Genomic DNA, 22,001 nt, shown 5'->3' with positions numbered 1-22,001 from the left:
AGAGAAGGAGAGTTTAACAGAAAGAAAGAAATTAAATAGAAGAAAGTAAAGTGAAATAAAAGAATGTAAAGAAGAGAAAAGCAAAGGTTTTGCAGAAAGACTGAAGTATCCAAGTTGACCCCCCCCCCCCATTCGTGTGCAAGCAGGCAAAGTGGTCATAATTGTTGTGAGTCTTAATGTGAAAGTCATGTATATTATTGTGAATGTCAGAATGCCCAAGTTGATGTTTAGTTTTTTGTCTTTTCTGTATGTATTGTCAGTTCTACGATGTTTTGAAAAGAATAAACACCAGTAAAAGGAACCCTGAGTCATATGCGTCGGACATAGACAAAAAAAAAAAAGACAACTTACTCTCCTGATCTGTACTGTAGTCTTATCTCACCGCCCCAGCCGCCCAACCTCCCAACCACTTTTTCTGAACAGGAAATAGAAACTTGTATCTGATGCTGTGTAGCCCGGAAACCCATGCCTTTTTTGTTTGTTTAGATGCTGTGTGACTACAGTTCATCTACAGACAGTTAGACAGGGGAAGAACATCGTTTCATCATACAATTTTTTGTTTAGATTTCTTTCCCCTAAGAAAAACATAATTTCATCATATCATTTTTTGAAATTTTTGTCTTTGCAACTTGAACATCAGCAGTGCAGCATAGGTTACCATATCTCTCTCTCGCTCTCGCTCTCACTCTTGCTCTCTCACCGCCCAGGCCGCCCAACCTCCAAACCACTTTTTCTGAACAAGAAATGGAAACTTGTATCTGATGCTGTGTGACTACAGTTCATCTACAAAACAACTAGACTAAATCTCAATCTACAGACAAGGATCGTTGAGAGACAGGAGTCATTGACAGGTAAGGACTGAACCAGAAAATCAAACACATGCTACATAGAATAGAACTGTATATGAAGATGATGCTGATACAATCTTTAGAAATGTCTTTATTAGATACAAATGTAAAGTCTATTGAAAGCAGTTTGAAAGCAGTGAGTCTATAGTTCATACAGAAACGGTGCAGCATGTAGTGTGTGTGTGTGTGTGTGTGTGTGTGTGTGTGTGTGTGTGTGTGTGTGTGTGTGTGTGTGTGTGTGTGTGTGTGTGTGTGTGTGTGTGTGTGTGTGTGTGTGTGTGTGTGTGTGCTTGCGCAAATTACCAGATACAGTAGGCGGGCTCTACTGTGGTTTCTAGTATATTCTAATAAATAGAAACAGGTACTATGGAAAGCCTGGTGACACCCATAGACAGATGATGAGTCAATGACCCCCTGGGCTGTGGGCTTATAAAAGTCCCCCCCCCCCCCCCCTCCCCCACTGACTGACTGACTGGTAAACTGTCTTGCAGCCAACAGCACAATAACTATATTAACCTGTATGTCAACAGGATCAACAGAGCACATACACACAATTAACTGCAAAAGCATATTAACTAATGCATTATTTATGCTCTGTTGTATGATGGTGTTGCATGTCGAAATACATGAGACACCATATGAGCTTGTAGATCAGCTTTTTTTTATACGTGACACCATAGACAAAGAATGAATCAAGCTTACACTAAACACACGATTAAATGGTGTCATGATGGTTTGTTTCTTGTCACAATTAAGGGTTAACAGCGCAGAGGCTTCCCCGGCTGTAAGGGTAAAGACAGTAAAGATAGAAAGAACATCAAGTATTGCAGAGAGACACAGCAAACATCTGGAAGACAGCTCAACATTCCTAGATAGAGAGAGAACACGCTAATCGCTCTCGCAGGACAGGGAAGGGAGAGAGTGAGGAAAGGGTTGGAGAGGAGCACCAGAGGTCCTACCGAGGACATTTTCAGAGCCCACATTAGAATGAATGTAATTAATAGAGAAGGAGGGGGTGAATCTGGGGGAAAGGTGGGTTTGATGTCAGGCTAATCTCTTTGACATATTGGCAAAATGGGAACACAAATATGTTATGTTCCCTCTGTAGTCCACTGAGAGATAGGAAAGAACAAATGTTGTGAAATAATGACGCATGACCCCTCAGAGAAGGGGGAGATAGGGAGGTGCCCCAAGTCAGGAAGGAGGGGGACATACAGTAGAGCCCCTGAAAACGATATATAAGAGTCACACCGGAGGAGAGAGGAGAGATTTTGGACCACATACTAGCTGCTTACGCTGCCTGCTCATCTTCTGATGCTGTGAACTTTTCTTCTATAATAAACCTTTGTATGATGTAACTTTCACGACTGGACGTACGTTCGACAGTGAGGCTTTGAGGATTATGTCGCACACCTGAGTGAGAGTCAGAGATGCATCGTTATTACATAATGACAGACAGTGAGGAATGTGCACTGACTATCACTGTAACAGTTTTGTTATTAGTTATGTTTATGGTTTATGTACTTATTTCATTAAGTACTGTTGGTTGGTGCAATCTGCAGGAAGGTGAACTTAACATGCTGATGAATTTTTACATCTGACCTATAGGCCCGACTGTATGTTACAAGCAAATGTGTTCATTATAAATATGATACAGTTTATGAATATTATAAGTAGTTTAGTTTCCACATCTCAGGCCTAGGGTAAACATATTTTATGATCTACATAAGTAAAATACACATGCTATTAGGTTAATAATAATAAACTGATATTCATATTGCTATTGATAAACTTCTTGAGCTTCTTGAGCAACATGGAAGGAGTTGACAATAATAATAATAGCTCAGATTTATATAGCGCTTTTCTAAGTACCCAAAGTCACTTTACTTAAAGAAAAGGAAGGAACCAACAATAAAAGATAAGTGCTAGATTAAAAATGATAAAACAGTGAAAGTATTAAATAATATATGTCTATATCATGGAAGGTTTAATCTCTGTTCTAAATGTAACCACTTTGACGTATTGTCTACTTCTATCAAACGTGATCAATCTGATTGGTGTGGTTCTGTATAATAATAATTTATGAACTAAGAATAATCACATCTATGTCGTCTCTGTATAGTTCTATATCACAACCAGTATTGTAGTGGGGATTTTTTCACAGGGGCAGTACTATTTCAATGACGACACACACACACACACACACACACACACACACACACACACACACACACACACACACACACACACACACACACACACACACACACACACACACACACACACACACACACACACACACACACACACACACACACTGTGTGTGTGTGTGTGTGTGTGTAGGATGTAGTGCAGGATGTGGTTACCATATCTCTCTCTCTCTCTCCTTCTCTCTCTCTCTCTCTCGCCACCCTTTTCTGAACAGGAAATAGAAACTTGTATCTGATGCTGTGTGACTAACAGTTCATCTACAAAACAACTAGACTAAATCTCAAACTACAGACAACAATCATGGACAGACAGAACTCATTGACAGGTAAGGACTGAACCAGAAAATCTAACACATGTTACATTGAACTGTATGTACTGTACATTAAGTAGTAAAGATGATGTTGATGAAATATTTTAAAATGTCTTCATTAAATACAAATGTAGTCTATTGAAAGCAGTTTCTGCAGACAAATAATATATATATCAGGTGTTTCACTGGGATGGTGTGGCAGTGTGTGATACTGAACAATGTAGACTGGGATCAGTTTGCTCTGCAGGGAGCTGATCCACTCTGGGTCTGTAGAACGGATAGGGAAACGGTGATGCATGTACTGTATGTGTGTGTGCAAATTACAGGATACAGTAGGCGGGCTCTAGACCGGATCAGAACACTGAACACTAAATAGAAACTAGTCTTTCCACAACACTGCAGAAAGCCTGACATGGTGCGGTGACATGGTGAGGTTAGAACAACAAGGCAGACATTGAGGCCTTGAGGCCTGTGAGGCACAACCGAGTGAGCTGCCGTCTGAGTTGCATACTGATGGGTGGCGATATCACTTATAACATAACTTAATATGTTAACATAATTAAATGGTATCATACTGTAGTCCTTGAATTGATAAATGTATATGTGATTCAAAAACATCAACATGATTCAATGTAGCTAACTTAGCTTCTAAGCTTAGCTTGACGAGATGGGAATGCACATCACTGTGTGTGAGGGGCGGGGCCCTGGGTTTTTTAGGCAAGTCACACCTGGTGGTAGGTCCGATCTGTTCACATTTCAGTGTGATCTGTGTCCAGTGATTAAATTCCAGCTGGTTCATGTTTGTATGGGGGCGGCAGTAGCTCAGGGGTAGAGTGGCCGGTAGAGTGGCCGGATGGAAGCGGTGAGGTTTCCAGTTCGATTCCGGGCTCCCCCAGAAGAGTTAGTGTCGAAGTGTCCTTGAGCAAGATGCTGAACCCCTAATTGCTCCCGATGAGCAGGTTGGTGCCTTGCATGGTTTCCTCCGCCATCGGTGTATATGAATATGTGTGCGAATGGGTGAACTTAATGCACAATCTATGTTTTTATGTGGAGTAAATGACAGACAGTGAGGAATGTGTACTGACTGTCACTATTACAGTTTTGTTATTAGTTATGTTTATGGTTTAGGTACTTATTTTATTAACTAATGGTTGGTGAAATCTGCAGTGAATTAACATGTTGATGAAGTAACAGAGAACTTTAAATTTTAACAATCGGATCTGAATTGACTGAGTACAGCTATAGTTAAATGTGAAGCTCTTGCTGACTATATCCAGGCACTCTGCGCGCCCAATGTTTCCTTTTCGCTTGATATTATTTGATGTGGATGGGGATCATGATCGCATGATCATAGACGCTTCACAGATTTTAGAGAACTTTAAATTATAATGATCGTTCAGAATTGAATGAGTACTGCTTAATTAAACTGCGGGTGTCCTTACAATCAAACATTTATTTTTGCACTTAAAGGGGAATACCACTCATTTTCAACATTGAACTATGTTTTTAATACACCTTAGAGCTGTTGTGTGGAAATAAGAAAAAGTCTCCCCCCTTCTATGTTGCCTAGAACAGGAGAATTGATTGAGGTCATGTGATCAGTGACATACGCACGGTGTACTTTTGGCTCCGCCCTCTAGGCTGCTGCATTCACTAGAATGGGGAATCTCACTTCCAGCTGAAACAGTGCGACTTGTAGTAGTTTATAATGGCATTATGGTTATTGAAATTTATTGAAATGTATTGAAAATTTTCTGGCACAGGATGCAATCCTCTACGCCAGACTCAACACAATACAAATATTTCTTTTAAAATTGCGACATTCACAATTCACAATGTACTACCCTTCAACCCACCCCACCCCACCCCACATACAGTCCCCCACTATATATACGGTACACACATAATTTCATTTTCACATAAAAAAATAAAAATAAAATCTGTTGGTTAACCAGTCTATGAGTTACAAGCCAGCCCTATAATTGTACAGAAAGTCTTTTGATGACCAGAATTTGTCAAGTCTATTCTTGAAGGTATTAACGGAAGGAGCCTGGACCACTTCCTCTGGAAGTTTGTTCCATGTTCTTACAGCTCGAATTGTAAAGAAATTCTTTCTCTTTTCAGAGTTACAGTTTAGTGGTAGCAATTTTAGGGAATTCCCTCTCAACTCGTACCTATTGTCCCAGAAGTGGACAACAGGCTCGGCTGTGAAGTCATATATCTGGTGAACAAGTTTATAGACCTCAATCATATCTCCTCTGTGTCTCCTATATACTAACGTTGGTAACTGTAAATGTCTTAACCTTTCTTCATATGCCATTTCTTTCAGACCTGGAATTAATTTAGTAGCCCTTCTCTGAACCTTCTCAATTTTCTCTATATATTTGATTTTGTAAGGACACCAGACTGAGCTTGCAAATTCCAGATGAGACCTCACCAAGGATTTATATAATGGTATAAATAATTATTTGCGTAAATTTAAAAAAGTTCTTCTGATTATCGCCAACATGGAATTCGCTTTTTTTACTTTTTCAGAGATGTGTGTTTGAAATTCTAACGAATTGTCAACGACAACTCCTATGTCCTTTTCTTCCTCTGTTTGATGAATCACCAACTCTCCAACTGTATAGGTGGCCAAGTTGGCACTTGTTTTCCCTATGTGTAATTGTTTACATTTGTCTGGATTTAATTTCAATAGCCACCTATCACACCAGTTGCTAGTACTCTGGAGATCTGCTTGAAGTTGAGCTATGTCAGTGTCCTTGGTAATAATTCTAAATATTTTCGTGTCATCCGCAAAAAGGTAGGCATCAGATTGTATCACACTTGGTAAATCATTTATGTAAATAACAAAAAGCACAGGGCCTAATACGGATCCCTGTGGGACTCCAGAGGTCACTGCCTTCCAATCTGAAATGGCTCCATTAACCACCACCTGCTGTTTCCTGTTACTAAGAAAATCTTGTATCCAACTGATAACTCTGTCATCTATGCAATAGGACCTTAATTTTAATATTAATCTCTTATGGGGAACTTTATCAAAAGCTTTTTGGAAGTCCATATATATGCAATCAACTGACTCTCCTCTATCTAAAGCTGCTGACCATTTATCAAGGACCGTGAGAAGTTGGAGTGTGGTCGATCTTCCAGATATAAAACCATACTGTTTGTTACTTAAGAGCTTATTGGACTTCATATGATCTACAATGTGTGCCCTAATTAATTTTTCCATTGTTTTACATAACACAGATGTCAGACTAACAGGTCTGTAATTCCCTGCTATTGCCTTACTTCCTTTTTTGAAAATTGCACTGATTTGTGCCTCTTTCCAACCACAAGGTACAGTTGCTTCCTCCAAAGTGTTATTAAATAGCATCGTTACTGGTTCAGCAATCACACTAGCTAGTTCCTTTACAATCCTAGGATGTATTGCATCAGGCCCTGGAGATTTGTAAATGTTCATGCTCTGTAGCAGTTTTTGTGTGTCCTCAGTGGTTATTATAAGACATTCTGTGTGCTGAACTTCCACTCTTGGCAGTTCAGGTATCACATGCCCTTCAGGTTCATTCACAAATACACTGCTAAAATAATCTGAGAGTATTTCAGCTTTTTCAGAGTCCTTCTCTGTTTTGAGGGAGTTCTTGTTTTCCTGGTTAACATATAGATCTCCTACTGCTGTTTTAATTTTTGTCCTTTTGTTAATGTAATCCCAAATAACTTTTGGTTTGTGTTTAGATTGTCTTGCTAAGTCTTCTTCATATAGATTTCTTAGATTCCGGGTTCTCGATCTCACACAATTTCTAACTCTCCGATATTCTTTTTGTACCTCTGGGTCTTTACTTTTTATAGCCTTTCTTGCCAGAGAGTTTTTTTCATTAATTTTTGTTTTTGTAATACTGTCTAAGGGAAAGTTGTGCTTCCTATTCAATGGCCTGCTCTTGATATTTGGCACATATTTATCCTCTATTTCTTTCAACTTCAACTTTAATAATCTCCATTTGTTGTCTACATCATAGTCAGAGAAATACTTTTTCCAATCAAATATTTCCAATTCTCTAATTGCTGCCTCAAAATTCCCCTTATTGTAGTTTTTTCTTATTTTTTCGTTTTTCCTAATTTTTGTACAACATATGACCTTAAACAGCAAAACACAGTGATCGCTTTTACCTAATGGGCCTAGATATTGAACATCCTCAACCAAATTTTCCTCATTTGTGAATATAAGATCCAACACATGTGGTGTGTCACACCCTCTCCACCTTGTTGGTTCCAGAACATGTTGAAACAACAATGCATTCTGAACACAGTCCAAAAACGCATTGTCTAGTGTAGCTCCATCTCCCTTTGCATCAAGTAAATTCCAATCTATATTTGGCAAATTAAAATCTCCCATAAATAATTCATGTAAATACCTTCTAGATGACACTTCCTCCATTAAAACCAAAAGATTTTCGTTATTAGTCTCTGTACCACTGTCAGAAGGTGACCTATAGATTAAACCCACAAGCATAGACTCTTTGTTGTTACATTTTATCTCCACAAAAATATTCTCTTGGAACTCTGTCACTAATGCAACTTCCTTGGCTTCTAATGACCTATGAATATAAAGCAGCAATCCTCTACCTACGTCATTGTCAATATTCTTGGAAAAAAATATTATAACCTTCTACGTCATCCAAATTAAAATCCACTGGATTCATTCTGTGCTTAGATTTTTTTGGTTTAACTTCAGTAATACCAATAATATGAATAAGTGGGAGCACTTTCAAACGAGCAGTAAATTCATGCATTTTGTTATGGAGTTGGTCCGCATTTGTATATAAACCCAAGATACTTTCTAAGGGGGGAAATTTACCGTCCTGATGTGTCTGGGGTGCAAGTTCATGTTCATGATCAAGTCAATCCGTCTTGGGGATTCTCACCACTCTTCTAGCCCAGGGGGGGCCCCGGACTTTGTAAGTGTATTCCCCAGATGATTTTCGCGTCTTTTCCTTCGCCTCTTCATACAGCTCCTTCTCTTTCTCTCTCTCGGTCCTTGTAAGGTCATTTGCAATTCTTATGTTTTGATACTTCTCCGTTTGATGTAACGCGGAGATCTTCCTGAACAAGTTGGTTTTTAGTTCCATGCTCTGCAGCGTGACCAGAACGGGTCTCCCGGATCGTTCTGGGTCCTCCGTGCCTCCGCTGTTGTGTTTACCAAGCCGTATCACTCTCGCAAATGAATCTGCATTCATACGGACTTTGCAAGTTTTGAATACGTCCCTTACAACTTCCATATCTTTTTGTTGTCGCTCTTCTCCGCTGTCCTCCAGGCTTTGCTCCTTTATACCAAACACCACGATATTTCTTTCCCTTGATTTGCGCTCGTCGATCTCTGTCAGGACACTGTTAAAGGCAAGTGATTTTTCCTTTGGGTCGGCATTTTTCACAATATCAGCCCAGCTTGGCGTGGCCTTTTCCTCGTCTTTCAGTCGCTCCTGAATGATATCAAGAACTCTCTTCTCCAACTTCGACTCCAACTCCCGCAGCCGCTCCTCGAGCTGTTGAGTAATTAGTTGGCATTTCTCTTCCATCATTTGTTCCACCGCAATGCTCTTTTCCACGCTTTCTTCACAATGTAGACAAAACCACATTATGCCTGTGTCTTGTTTCTGCAGGATCGCATACTCCATTTCATCCTTCTTTAAGCACGTTATGCAGTAGTTTTTCTTACATCGTTTACAGATCAGTGACTTTTTGTCCTGTCCACCTGTGGGGGTTTGGCAAAGTTGGCAGGCACTGTCCACCTGTGCTCCACAGCCGACCAGTGACTTCTCCCCCACGCCATTCTCCGTAGTATTACTTGATCTCGTTCCAATGTGATTACCACTTGCGCTTCCTTTTACTTTGTTTTTATCGCCCATATTTCTCCTTCAGATCTAGTGAAGTGCTTAGTTATTCAACTACACTTATTTCACTTTTAAGCTCAAAGAGTTAAAGCCCACTCAGCCGAAAAACCTCCCGGCCGCCATTGAATCAATCATTCAATGAACATTTAGTAGCTGAAGTTGCTGAAGACTCGGTTGCTGAAAATGAGTATGCAAAAGATATGATTTTCAAACAAAGACCAGCCCATGTTCCCAATCAGGGTGAAATCTTGATGAGCTTTACCTACACCTGTACCAGTTAGTGTGGTGGTAGTTTCTACTAGAAGAACACCTGATTAATGAGCTCTCACACCCAAGACTGGATAATTAATTAATAATACATTTCACAAGACATAGTACTTGTACATATAGAGATCAATTGGCTGAAAATGCTCTATTAAGTCTTATTCAAGACACACTGTTTCAGCTGGAAGTCAGATTCCGTGCATGGGTTCCCAAACTTTTCAGCCCGGGACCCCAAAATAATGCGGCCATTGACTCGCGACCCCACCTACCCTACCTTTAACATATGAACACTCCCCCATGCCTAAAATATGCTGGCGAGTCATATTCTTTACGTTCAGTGCACCTTGCATAATAGGGATTGCTCATAAGATGGTGGCGTTATCACCTAATTTCCGCCTAAGACGTGGATTTAAGTCACGCATAATAGGGCCCTCAGTGTTACAGACCTGTAAGAGTCCATTTGGAACCCCCTCAAGGAACCCAGAGGGTCCCTGACTCCCTGGTCCTCACTTTGAGAACCACTGGTCAAATAGTATTCATTATATTGTCAACTGTGTGATATAACAGTAATGACAACAAAACTATAATAACAGCAGATTAGTGTGACTTACTGTATGTTACTGTTTTACAGTTCAAACAACAGCTGTAGACAGGATGGCCAGTGGAACCTCAGCTTCCATCAGAGGTGAGTTCTATTAAAACACATGAATCCAGCAAACTGATACTGATTTAGTCACATCTGTTATCTTTATGAATATTATTTATTTATTTTCCCAATCAGGGAAGAACAGCGACCCGACAGAACTGAGAATTGTTCTGTTCGGGGAACCAGGATATGGAGGTAAACCCAGTGGAAAGAGTTCAGTAGGAAACATCATCCTGGGCAGACATGTCTTTGAAACAAACAGAAGAACAGTCAAGAGTGTCATGAGACAAGAGGAAGTGTCTGGTAGAAAGGTCACTGTGGTTGACACTCCAGGATGGAGGTCTACTCATCCCCTAGATCTGACCCCGAAACGGACTCAGTTAGAAATCCAACAGAGTGTGAATCTGTGTCCTCCAGGACCCGATGCCTTTGTCCTAGTGATGCCATTGGACAACACATATGAAGGGACAGCGATGTCAGTAGAGGAGCATTTGAGTCTTCTCCTCAGTGACCGAGTGTGGCGACACACTATTGTGGTGTTCACTGTGGCTGATAAAAACAAAATGAGTCCTGTGAAAGATCTTATTAGATCTAGCCATAGCTTAAGATATCTTACAGAGAAATGTGAAGGCCGCTTCCATGTTCTTAACATTAGTGACAGAGGAGATAGAAGTCAGGTCACAGAGCTGATAGAGAAGATAGATCAGATGGTGACTAGTAATGGTTGTCACTATGAGTTAGAGAAACACGTCTCAGAGGAACTGAAGGAAATGGAGAGAACTATCAGCAGAAGAGCAGAACAAAGGAGGGCAGACGCTCAGAAGCAAACAACTGGACTTCCAAAAGATACTGGTATGCTTTGTTTTACTTTAGAAATGTATATTTCATTAATCTCTGCCAGGAGGTTTATGAATTCATGTCTGTCTGTCTGTCTGTCTGTCTGTCTGTCTGTCTGTCTGTCTGTCTGTCTGTGTCTGTCTGTCTGTCTGTCTGTCTGTCTGTCTGTCAACAGCTCACAACACGTCGCATCGCAACGCAATGAAAGTGGTTAATTCTGTCTGAGAATTTTTATAATTACATTACGTTATTGTGACACACACACACAGACACAGACACAGACAGACACACGCACGCACGCACGGACGCACGCGCGCACGCACACACACACACACACACACACACACACACACACACACACACACACACACACACACACACACACACACACACACACACACACACACACACACACACACACACACACACACACACACACACACACACACACACACACACACACACACATATTGTTACATGAGTCTAGTCTAGGTAGTAATGCACATTATTATTAATTCTATGATGTCTCCTGGAGGACATTTGTTCTGAACACACCTTTCTGCTGTTAATAATCTTTATTTTTTGCAATTTAGATTAGATATTAAGAACAACATATAGACCTGGACATTGTAGTCTTGTTTCTTAATCATATATCAATCCTGGCATGCCTAATGTGAGCATGTTGTTATACTGTAGGTGGAAATTTCCAAACAAAACTACAAGCTCACAACACAACACATTGTGTTGTGAGCTTGTAGATCTGCTATTTTCACTATTTGTCGTGTGATGAATTATGAAATAATTATATGTCTTAAGTGGTTAAATAAGAAGCTGTCAAAGTGAAAGTAAACAATATTTTCTCTGACAGGACTGACTGACCTCAGGATTGTGTTGTTGGGAAGGCAGTATTCTGGGAAGAGTTCAGCAGGAAACACCATTCTGGGAGGAAGTGGTTTTAAAGTTAATCAGAGAGGTCAGAGAGGTCAAAGGTCAGTGCAGTGTGAGGTGAGACATGGTGAAGTAGCAGGGAGACATGTGACAGTGGTGGACTCACCAGGCTGGTACTACAACAGTCCACTACAGGGCACCTCAGAGATGGACGAACTGGAGATCCAGAACAGTGTGTATCTCTGTCCTCTTGGACCACATGCTGTTCTTGTGACGGTTCCTCTTCATAGAGCATTCACCAAAGCACAGAGAGTAGCATTAGAGGAACACATGACACTTCTGTCACAGAGCGTGTGGAGTCATGCTATAGTACTGTTCAACTATGGAGACTGTCTGGGAGACACAAGCATTGAGCAGCACATTGAGGCTGAAGGAGAAGACCTCCGCTGGCTTGTTGACAAATGTGGGAACAGGTATCATGTCTTCAACAATCAGAAGACAGATGACACTCAGGTCACAGAGTTGCTGCGGAAGATAGAGGAGATGGTGACAGGAAACAGAGGTGGACACTATGAAGATGATGGAGATGTTTCAGAGATGTTGTCAGAGAGGAAGAAGATCACAGAGGAACATGTCCACACATTCATGACCAAGACACAGAGACAAAGAACTGCTCTGAATGCTCTGTTTGAAGGTGATGTTTATCATGTGTGTGTGTGTGTGTGTGTGTGTGTGTGTGTGTGTGTGTGTGTGTGTGTGTGTGTGTGTGTGTGTGTGTGTGTGTGTGTGTGTGTGTGTGTGTGTGTGTGTGTGTGTGTGTGTGTGTGTGTGTGTGTGTGTGTGTGTGTCAGTCTGCCTCTCTGTCCTGTCCTTGACCCCTGGCGGTTCCTCAGAGTTACTACAGGGGGGCCGCGAAATCTTTCTGTGATTGGAACTTTTTTTGACATTAACCACTTGAACCCTAGCATATTCTGAGGGGAACATTACATCGACAAAGAGGTTTGGTGTAGACAGAGGGGGGGGAGAAGTACAGAGTCACACAGGTTTACTCAGTATTGAGGGTTTAAGTGGTTAAATGTCTAAAAATACACATTAACATGAATCCAACAATAGATAAGATAATGTATAAACAAACATTTATTTACACAACATTGATGCTAGTGCTGTCAAACTAATCTTAGAAGCTATCAAAGAAATCTAATGAAAATGTATTGGGGGTCCCTAATACAAGGGGTCCTTGGCCTGGAAAAAACGTTGACCCCTGTTATAACGAATGGTCGAAAGTTATTAAGTACATTTACTCAAGTACTGTATGCAAATTGAGATAAATAATACATGATAAGCAATAGGAGCATTATTAGATTAAGATAAGGTAGGACTACAGTATAATGATGAGGGGTAGCAGTATTAAAGTAGTTAAAATAATCTCCTCCTTTACCAGACAGACATTAAAGCATCAATAATTATAATGCAATAAACAAATATTTATTATTCTGATATAGGCTTTTTTGCATAATGGGTAATTTTACTAATTAATGTATCTCGATCTCTGAATCCAATCCTGAATAAGTGTTAAGTGAACTAATGTAGTGTGTGTGTGTGTGTGTGTCTGTCTGTCTGTCTGTCTGTCTGTCTGTCTGTCTGTCTGTCTGTCTGTCTGTCTGTCTGTCTGTCTGTCTGTCTGTCTGTCTGTCTGTCTGTGTGTGTGTGTGTGTGTGTGTGTGTGTGTGTGTGTCAGGAGAACATCAGAGTCTACCAGATGTGAAGGTGATGTTGGTTGGTGGAGAGCAGAATGAGAGAGGTAGAGCTGGAGATGTCATACTGCAGGAGGCTGTGTTTAAACGAACTCCAGTCAAGGTGAGTAATATTATATCAATGTTATGTTATAATGAATGACTTCACTCAAAGTAAGTAAACAGTAAAGTGATCAATTTTTTCTGAAGATAATGTAAAAGTATCTGCTGACATGAATGTTTATTGATCATGTGATCAATGAACTGTCAGTGATCAAAACACACAGATGGACAGATGTTCATTTCATCCAACACATGTAGATTCTCAGCATGTCTGTAATCTTTAATGCAAACCATGACTGTGTGTTAGCTCGGTGGTTCTCAAACTTTTTCATGTCAAGGACCCCCAAAACGATACATATTAGTGTGCAGACCCCCATTTGAAAAGATATGGCAGGGACCCCCAGAAGCAAGATTATTATAGCAGTGATTCTCAACCATTTTAACTTCAAGGAGCCACAAATTGATATGCATTAGACCACTGTCACCCGTTTGATGGCATTTTAATATCTCTGGAACCCCATCTACACAGTAAAATCAACAGTGTTCATTTAACTCTCTGAGTTACAGACCCGGCCATAAGGTCCCATTTGGTTCCTATCTATCAATCATTTGGCTCGGTACCCCCTACATCAATAAGCAGGGAGGCACGAGGTCCCGTGTGCTGCACGAATTGGCACACAGACTGCTTATCTGGAGCGAACCACGATTGCTGTCTCTCAGAGCATCGCATGTGGCTGGGATCCAGAACTGCTGTCCAGGGGAGTGTGCCATTACGGGGAACGGTCACTTCACCCGGACATAGCAGAACTGATCTGGGCTCGTTTTGGGCGACCTCAGATAGATCTGTTTGCCTCACAAGATGACGCAAAATGTCGCTTGTACTTCTCAGTGAGAAGTGGTGAACTGCTGTATGCCTTTCCCCCACTGTTCCTTATAGTTCCCACACTCGCGAGAGTGAGGGAAGAGAGGCTGAGTGTGATATTGGTGGCCCCAGGGTGGGCTCACTGGCTCTCGGAGATCACACCTCTACTCAACTACACAAATTAAAGTTGAGTAATGCTCTCTGTTTAATAAAGTGCTCAGAACATCCCTTGTGGAGAAGATAGAATGTCAAATTGACTGATGCACATCATGCACACCTGTACATCAAGCTTTCAAACTCTTTTGAAAGCTTTGAAAGCTTTTTTCAGTTTCAGAAGTCAGATTATGGCATGATATTAATCCCATATTACTGTGCCACTGTTAGGGAAAGTGATGGAGAATGATACATTCAGTTAGTTAATTTCTGGTAAGCTTGAAGAGGAACTCCAGTGAAGACAGAATAGAGTGAATGTTTCGATTATTATGACTAACATACAGTGAACTTCATATTCCAGGAGTTTAAAACTCAGACTAAACTGACAGAATGTGTCAGACAACAGAGACAAGTTGCTGGAAGAAAAGTGAGTGTGGTGAACTGTCCAGACTGGTCGACTACACCTCCATCACAGAAGATCAAAGACGTCCTTCTACACGGTGTGACTCTGTGTTCTCCTGAACCCCATGCTGTCCTGTTGACTGTTGATGTCAGGTCCAGTTTCTCTGAAGCTGACAGGAGATCAGTGGAGGAACACATGGAGCTGCTGGGGGACGGAGTCTGGAGACACACTCTGGTTCTGTTCACACGGGGATGGTGGCTGGCAGAGAGATGTGTTGAGGAGTTCATAGAGTCTGAAGGGGAACCTCTGAGGTGGATCCTGGAGAAATGTGGATACAGGTACCATGTTCTCCAGCTCCACAAGTGGGACATTTCAAGAGTAGAAAAGCTGATGGAGAAAATAGAAGACATGGTGATGAGGAACAGAGGACACTTTGGACCTTCAAGACAGATGACACTGTTGGAAAGATTGAAAGGAAGAACAGAAGAACAATGGAAGAAGAGAGAGCAGGAGATCGTAGAGAGGATGTTGAAGTCTGTGGTGACGGAACCAGAAGAAACAACCCTGCCAGCTGTCAGAAGAAGGAACAGCATGGAACTGATTCCTCCAAGCAGTGAGTATCAATATCCTATCTGCAGCATTGTGTGTGTGTGTGTGTGTGTGTGTGTGTGTGTGTGTGTGTGTGTGTGTGTGTGTGTGTGTGTGTGTGTGTGTGTGTGTGTGTGTGTGTGTGTGTGTGTGTGTGTGTGTGTGTGTGTGTGCGTGCGTGCGTGCGTGCGTGCGTATATGTGCGTGCGTGCGTGTGTGCGCGTGCAAGATGATGAAGTTTTCGTTGTAAGAGGTCAAGGTCAAAATGGCATCATGGCTCATATGTGAGGAACAGAGACATGTAGAGATGTTGTGCTGGGCTGCAGGGTTTTGACATCCAGGTGTGTTTTTATTATCATTGTAAATGTCTTGCTGTCTGTTGTCTTCTGTTCCAGTGAGTGGTGGAACACTTTCTTCAGCATATGACACCATGAGTGAAGCTCTTACCCAGACTGATGCTGATGTAAGTGTGAGAGATGAAGCTGTTTTATAGATTACACTTAAGTTTTACATCAATCACACACATTTTAATTCTTATTTATTTACTTTATATTTCATTTTATTTTAAGTCTGTGGTGAAGGAGCCAGTAGAATCAACCCTGCCTGCTGTCAGGAGAAGGAACAGCATGGAACTGATTCCTCCAAGCAGTGAGTATCAATATCTTGTTTACAGCATATCATCACTGTCAGGTGGAAACCTTGTAGGTTCATTAAACAAAAAAAATAAAATAAAGAAAACATGTGTTTCAATGGATCCAATGTAGTTTGTGTGTGTGTGTGTGTGTGTGTGTGTGTGTGTGTGTGTGTGTGTGTGTGTGTGTGTGTGTGTGTGTGTGTGTGTGTGTGCGTGTGCGTGCAAATTAACATAAGAATGGTTGGGTGTATTTTCATAAAACTTGGAGGGAACGATGTGTCTGTTGTCTTCTGTTCCAGTGAGTGGCTCTACAGGAGTTGGAACCATGAGTGAAGTTTCCAGCCTGGCAGAAACTGATGTAAGTGAGAGAGATGAAGATGTTTCATTGCATTTTCATAGATGTTTCAATAGAACACATTTTAATTCTTTATTTTATGTTTTATTTCATTTTAAGTCTGTGGTGAAGGAGCCAGTAGAATCAACCCTACCAGCTGTCAGGAGAAGGCACAGCATGGAACTGATTCCTCCAAGCAGTGAGTATCAATATCCTGTTTACAGCATATCATCACTGCCAGGTGGAAACCTTGTATGTCTTGTCCAATACTGTTCTTTTCAAATAATGGAAAAAAGAACCTGTGTTTCAATGGATCCAATGTAGTTAATATTTACTCACAAAGTCGTTAATACTTTTCATCAAATCAATATTTATAAAAAACACATAGAGTATTTTCAATACTTGGGAATGGTTTTCCAATCATACTGTAGCATACACAAATGACATAAGAATGGATGGGTGTATTTTCATTAAACTTGTAGGGAATGATCAGCTGGTTGCCATGAAAAGATTAACCTTTGTGTGGAAGAGGTCAAGGTCAAAATGACATCATGGTTCATATTATCATTGTAAATGTCTTGCTGTCTGTTGTCTTCTGTTCCAGTGAGTGGTGGAACACGCTCATCAGAATTTGACACCATGAGTGCAGTTTCCAGCCTGGCAGACACTGATGTAAGTGAGAGAGAGGAAGATGTTTCATAGATGAATCACGCTCATGTTCATTTTTTATTTCTTTACCGTTTATTTGATATCATACATGATCCTTGTAACAGATTTATTGTGTATCAAAGTTGATGTTATTTTGACATCATACATGATCATTGTAAAAACAGTAATATTTGTTCCCTTTTCCTCCCTGGTTCTTACGTCTTTATTAACATTTCATAAAATTTAGTTGAACATGTGTGTGATGTTTATTGATGTACAGTAAGTATCTGTTAACTGAGAGCTTTGTTAACAAATTAAAATATATTTGATCATATTTTTCCATTCCATTTTTTCCGTTTTATATAAAAGTTTAAGCAGATTTAAGTACAGACGATTGATATACCATCCGGCCGATATATCGGGATGATATTTGCGTTTTTCAAGAATGACATTTTGTCAGTGAATTTTCCCTCTCTTACCTGTCGATAATGCTCACAAAAATCGCACATCAGTCAGGCTCTGGGCTAAACATACTACATTTCATACATTTAGAACTATGAGCTTTCATTGAAGTGCACATGTACAGTATTTCAGCGTTATTACAATATTTGTAAAGCTCAAGTGTATTGTTTTATGCCGTTTGATGGATCCTGTATTAATGTACACTGTTGTGTGTCAGTCTTCTTACAGAGGACGCTTTGGACCTTTGTCTTCATCACATGAGACACGACAGAAGACACTGCTTGAAAGACTGACAGGAAAGACATTTTTAACACAAGAAGAATGGAAGAAGAGAGAGGAGGAGGTGATAGAGAGGATGTTGAAGTCTGTGGTGATGGAGCCACAAGAACCAAGTAGTGAGTCTTACTTTTATCCTCTTATGTGGACATAAATTACTTACTAAAATATGTGTGGGTATATGTGCATGCATGCATGCATCCTTGCATAAAATCACAAGACTGGACGAGTGGATTTTCATGAAACTTAGAGGGAATTATCAGTAGGCTGCCTTGACGAGATTATTACTTTTGGGTGTAAAAGGTCAAAGGTCAAAATGATATCATGGTTCATATGTGACGAACAGAGACATGTAGAGATGTTGTGCTGGGCTGCAGGGTTTTCACATCCAGGTGTGTTTTTATTATCATTGTAAATGTCTTGCTGTTTGTTGTCTTCTGTTCCAGTGAGTGGTGGAACACCGTTTGAAACAGAAAGTTCACCTGCCAAGGTCTCTGATTGGCTGAAGAGACATCCTGGACCAATAGCTCCCTCTTCAGGATATGACACCATGCGTATTATAGCTCCCAGCCAGGCAGACACTGATGTTATGAGTGTGAGAGATGAAGATGTTTCATAGATGAAACTTTTGGCTTGATTTATACTTTATTCCACACCAGTGTCACACGACAGTATAGCAGATCTACAAGCTCACAACTAGTGATGGGCATTGTTGTTATTTTCAATGTACTGAATCATCCAAATCAGTTCACTAAAACGTAACTTTAAGTTGTACAGATGATAATGGTTGTCTATGTATTAATATGAACATCTACATTGGTTGGCGTTTAAACCGGTTTAGGTAAATTTTTATTTAGCAGTTTATGACATTTATCTGTTGATGACTAAGAGCTTTTCTTTTGTACAAAAATGTATTTTATGATGTATATATGTTGTTGTATCAGAATAATATAAGAACATGTATCTAAACTAGGCCCTGATTGAAATATCATCCAGCTGATATAAAAGGTTGATATTTCCATATTTCAGTCAAGGACGACAGGTTGCTGGTGAATTGTCCATTTCTTACATCTCTATTGGTCAAAGAAATCCCACATCAGTTGGGCTCTGAACATGTTACAAAACATACATTTACAACCATGTGAGCTTTCATTGAAGAGAACATGTATTTCAACATTATTACAATAATTTTGTACAAACTCAAGTGTATCGTTTTATGTTTTATGTTCAGTGTTGTTTGCAGCATCCTGTATATTAATGTACACTGTTCTGTTTCATCTGTCAGGTAATAAATCACTGCTTCATGTAAAAGTAAAATACTGGAAAATTGTTTTCTTAATCAGTAATCTCTTTTACTAAAATATGTTTACTATCCATACAGATGATTGATAGACCACAGACCCACAGAGCCTAGTCCCTCCACGTGCCATGCCTCCCCGAGTCCCAGCAGAGTACTTCCAGAGAAGCGGACTGAGTGGCCCTGTCTTTCCCTATTGGACTGACCGTGGGTAGCTACTGGGACGTAAGTCGGGGCTTGATCAACCCTGGCTGGGTCACCTGGGCGAGGGTGTATGTTGTATGTTGCGAGACCCGAAACACCCGATGACCCCAGGCTACAACACTGATGATACGTCCCAGTTGCATCCATGTGATGTTTTTCTTTATTAGTTATTCTATTTATAGTGGCTCATAGGAATAGACTATGTGACAACTAGGAATAGTTTGGTGACCACAGGAGAGACTGAATGTAGACGGGTCGGTATCCCAGGAGCAGTATGGGTTAGCGCCCCAGGCTGTGTCTTCCGTGAGGAAGAAGCCCAACAAACCCACGGTGAGGCCTTTAGGAGGGCCATTCAAGCAATCCGCAAGTGGAGCCTGTAGTACCACCACGGCCCAAGGAACCATCACGCCAGAAGGAAATGTTTGGATCGGGGCGGTGCACCGGATCTGGCGCAGCGCTCAGGTCCTGGACCTGACAAGTCAATAGGTGAAATTTGCTTTACTGCTACATCAACACCATAGTATTATTAACTATGACTGTAAATTAGTTCAAGGGACTGCTGCTATGTTTGTTGTTGTGTTTACAGTTGGGAATAGTGTATTTGCTAGATGAGTAGCTTTGATAGCACTGTTTTCAAGCATGGCATTTGTTTGCTAACACTTCAGATACAGATGTGTGCACAACTGGGAGGGTCAGGAGTCAGGACATCTGTTCCAGCTCTGCCCGTCAAGCCAGCAGGCTCACACCTCACTCTTTTAGCCTGGTGACTAGGTTACACATAGTTTTTACACTTATTATACAGAACTGTTAATGTCCCAGTGTTTTAAATCAAGGAAATGCTGACACGTTACAGTCATGTTATAGTTTGACCTCAAGATGGCGAGGTTGAGCCATATTCAGTCAGACGATACCTTGAACAACTTGACATGTATTGTGTATTTAGGTACATATACACTGACATGAAATGTATGCATGAAAATGTATTTTAAATGTTGAAGTTTGTTTCTGTTTTGTTACTTAAACAAAAACAAAAACAAAACAACATTAAAGTTCCAAGTGTGCCTTTTGAAAACCTCAGGTTATTTCCCTATGTGGTTTCCTGTTCTTCGGCTACCATACAGGGGTTAGAATAACACACACACACACACGCACACGCACGTGCACACACACACACACACACACACACACACACACACACACACACACACACACACACACACACACACACACACACACACACACACACACACGCACGCACGCACGCACGCACGCACGCACGCACGCACACGCCCCAGGGCTCAAATTTCCACAGTAAAGGTGCAACAGATGCCTGGATTCTAACACGTGCTGTACTGTACATACATGAGGTAGAGACCTTTATTAATCCCATGGGGGAAATTCAGTTTCAGTTTCATTTAGCTGATGGCTGCTCAAATGGTCATGGTGAGTGGGGCAGCTGTTTTGAGCAAGTGTTTTGCTCAGGGAGTCAGGGACACATGCATACCAGTGGCCCAGAACACATGCATACCAGTGGCCCAGGAACGCACTAAACTCACAGTCTTAGTTTTAGTTAAAGCCTGGGGTTTAGGTGTGTGCATGCATTTCTCTCATTCCCAAAGCTGTCATTTCCGTTATTTCCATTACTGTCAACCTATCTGCTCCACAAGCTCATGCGTCACATCTTGACCTGTTGCAAAATGTGCACAGGATATATATATAATTATTATAAAATAAATAAATAGATTTGCCAGGTACTTGGAAGTGGCTAATGGATGTATGTTTGCAGGCAAGAAAACACGTGTCTATAACATGTGTATCACATGTCACATATACTGTAGATGCCACCCATCTACAGTATATGTGACATGGGACACACATGTTGCAGACACGTGGATTGAGATGAACGACAGTGTTCAGAGGTGGGAGAAAATACGTCAAAAAGAAACAGAATTCGAGGTTAAATATGAACACTAGGGGATGGCAATTGCCATCCCCCCGGGACCCCGAATGACACCGCTGCTGTCCTGCAGTGGTGGAAAGTAACTAAGTACATTTACTTAAGTACTGTACTTAAGTACAATTTTGAGGTATTTGTACTTTATTTGAGTATTTCCAATTTCCAATACTTTTACTTCTACTACACTACATCTCAGAGGCAAATATTGTACTTTTACTCCACTACATATACTTGAAAACTTTAGTTACTAGTTACTTTTCAGATATAAACTATGATATAATGAAACATACATTAACCACTTTAGCCCTATTTTATACCTAGGCTATTTGAAAATAGCCGATCTACAAGCTGATGCGACACGTTGTGAGCTTGTAGATCTGCTATTTTCAAATATTTAGTACTTTTACTTTTGGTACTTTAAGTACATTTTGATGCCAATACTTTTGTACTTTTACTCAAGTAAATTTCTAATTCCGGACTCTTACTTGTAACAGA

General features: G+C 40.7%; 1 protein-coding gene across 3 annotated transcripts; it reads left to right on the top strand.

Annotated features, from left to right (window-relative positions):
- The first annotated feature begins 507 nt into the window (after positions 1–507).
- Positions 508–18,900, top strand: LOC308104548 (GTPase IMAP family member 8-like). Of its 3 annotated transcripts, XM_080454988.1 has the most exons (14): positions 508–851; positions 3,274–3,384; positions 10,153–10,206; positions 10,303–11,019; positions 11,873–12,586; positions 13,631–13,749; positions 15,065–15,719; positions 16,090–16,157; positions 16,264–16,342; positions 16,628–16,686; positions 16,783–16,861; positions 17,267–17,334; positions 17,990–18,167; positions 18,495–18,900. In XM_080454988.1, the coding sequence occupies exons 2-14, from the start codon at positions 3,360–3,362 to the stop codon at positions 18,665–18,667; spliced, it is 2,988 nt and encodes a 995-aa protein (XP_080311114.1). In that variant the 5' UTR covers positions 508–851; positions 3,274–3,359; the 3' UTR covers positions 18,668–18,900. The 3 variants fall into 3 exon arrangements, with proteins under 3 accessions (XP_080311114.1, XP_080311115.1, XP_080311116.1); XM_080454989.1 differs by lacking the exons at positions 16,264–16,342; positions 16,628–16,686; XM_080454990.1 differs by lacking the exons at positions 16,628–16,686; positions 16,783–16,861.
- The last annotated feature ends 3,101 nt before the right edge of the window (positions 18,901–22,001 follow it).

Source organism: Gymnoscopelus braueri (assembly GCF_963280865.1).
Source record: "Gymnoscopelus braueri genome assembly, chromosome: 17".
Lineage (NCBI taxonomy): Eukaryota > Metazoa > Chordata > Actinopteri > Myctophiformes > Myctophidae > Gymnoscopelus > Gymnoscopelus braueri.
The sequence above is the reverse complement of the archived record's forward strand: the minus strand, read 5'-3'. Positions and strand labels throughout refer to the sequence as shown.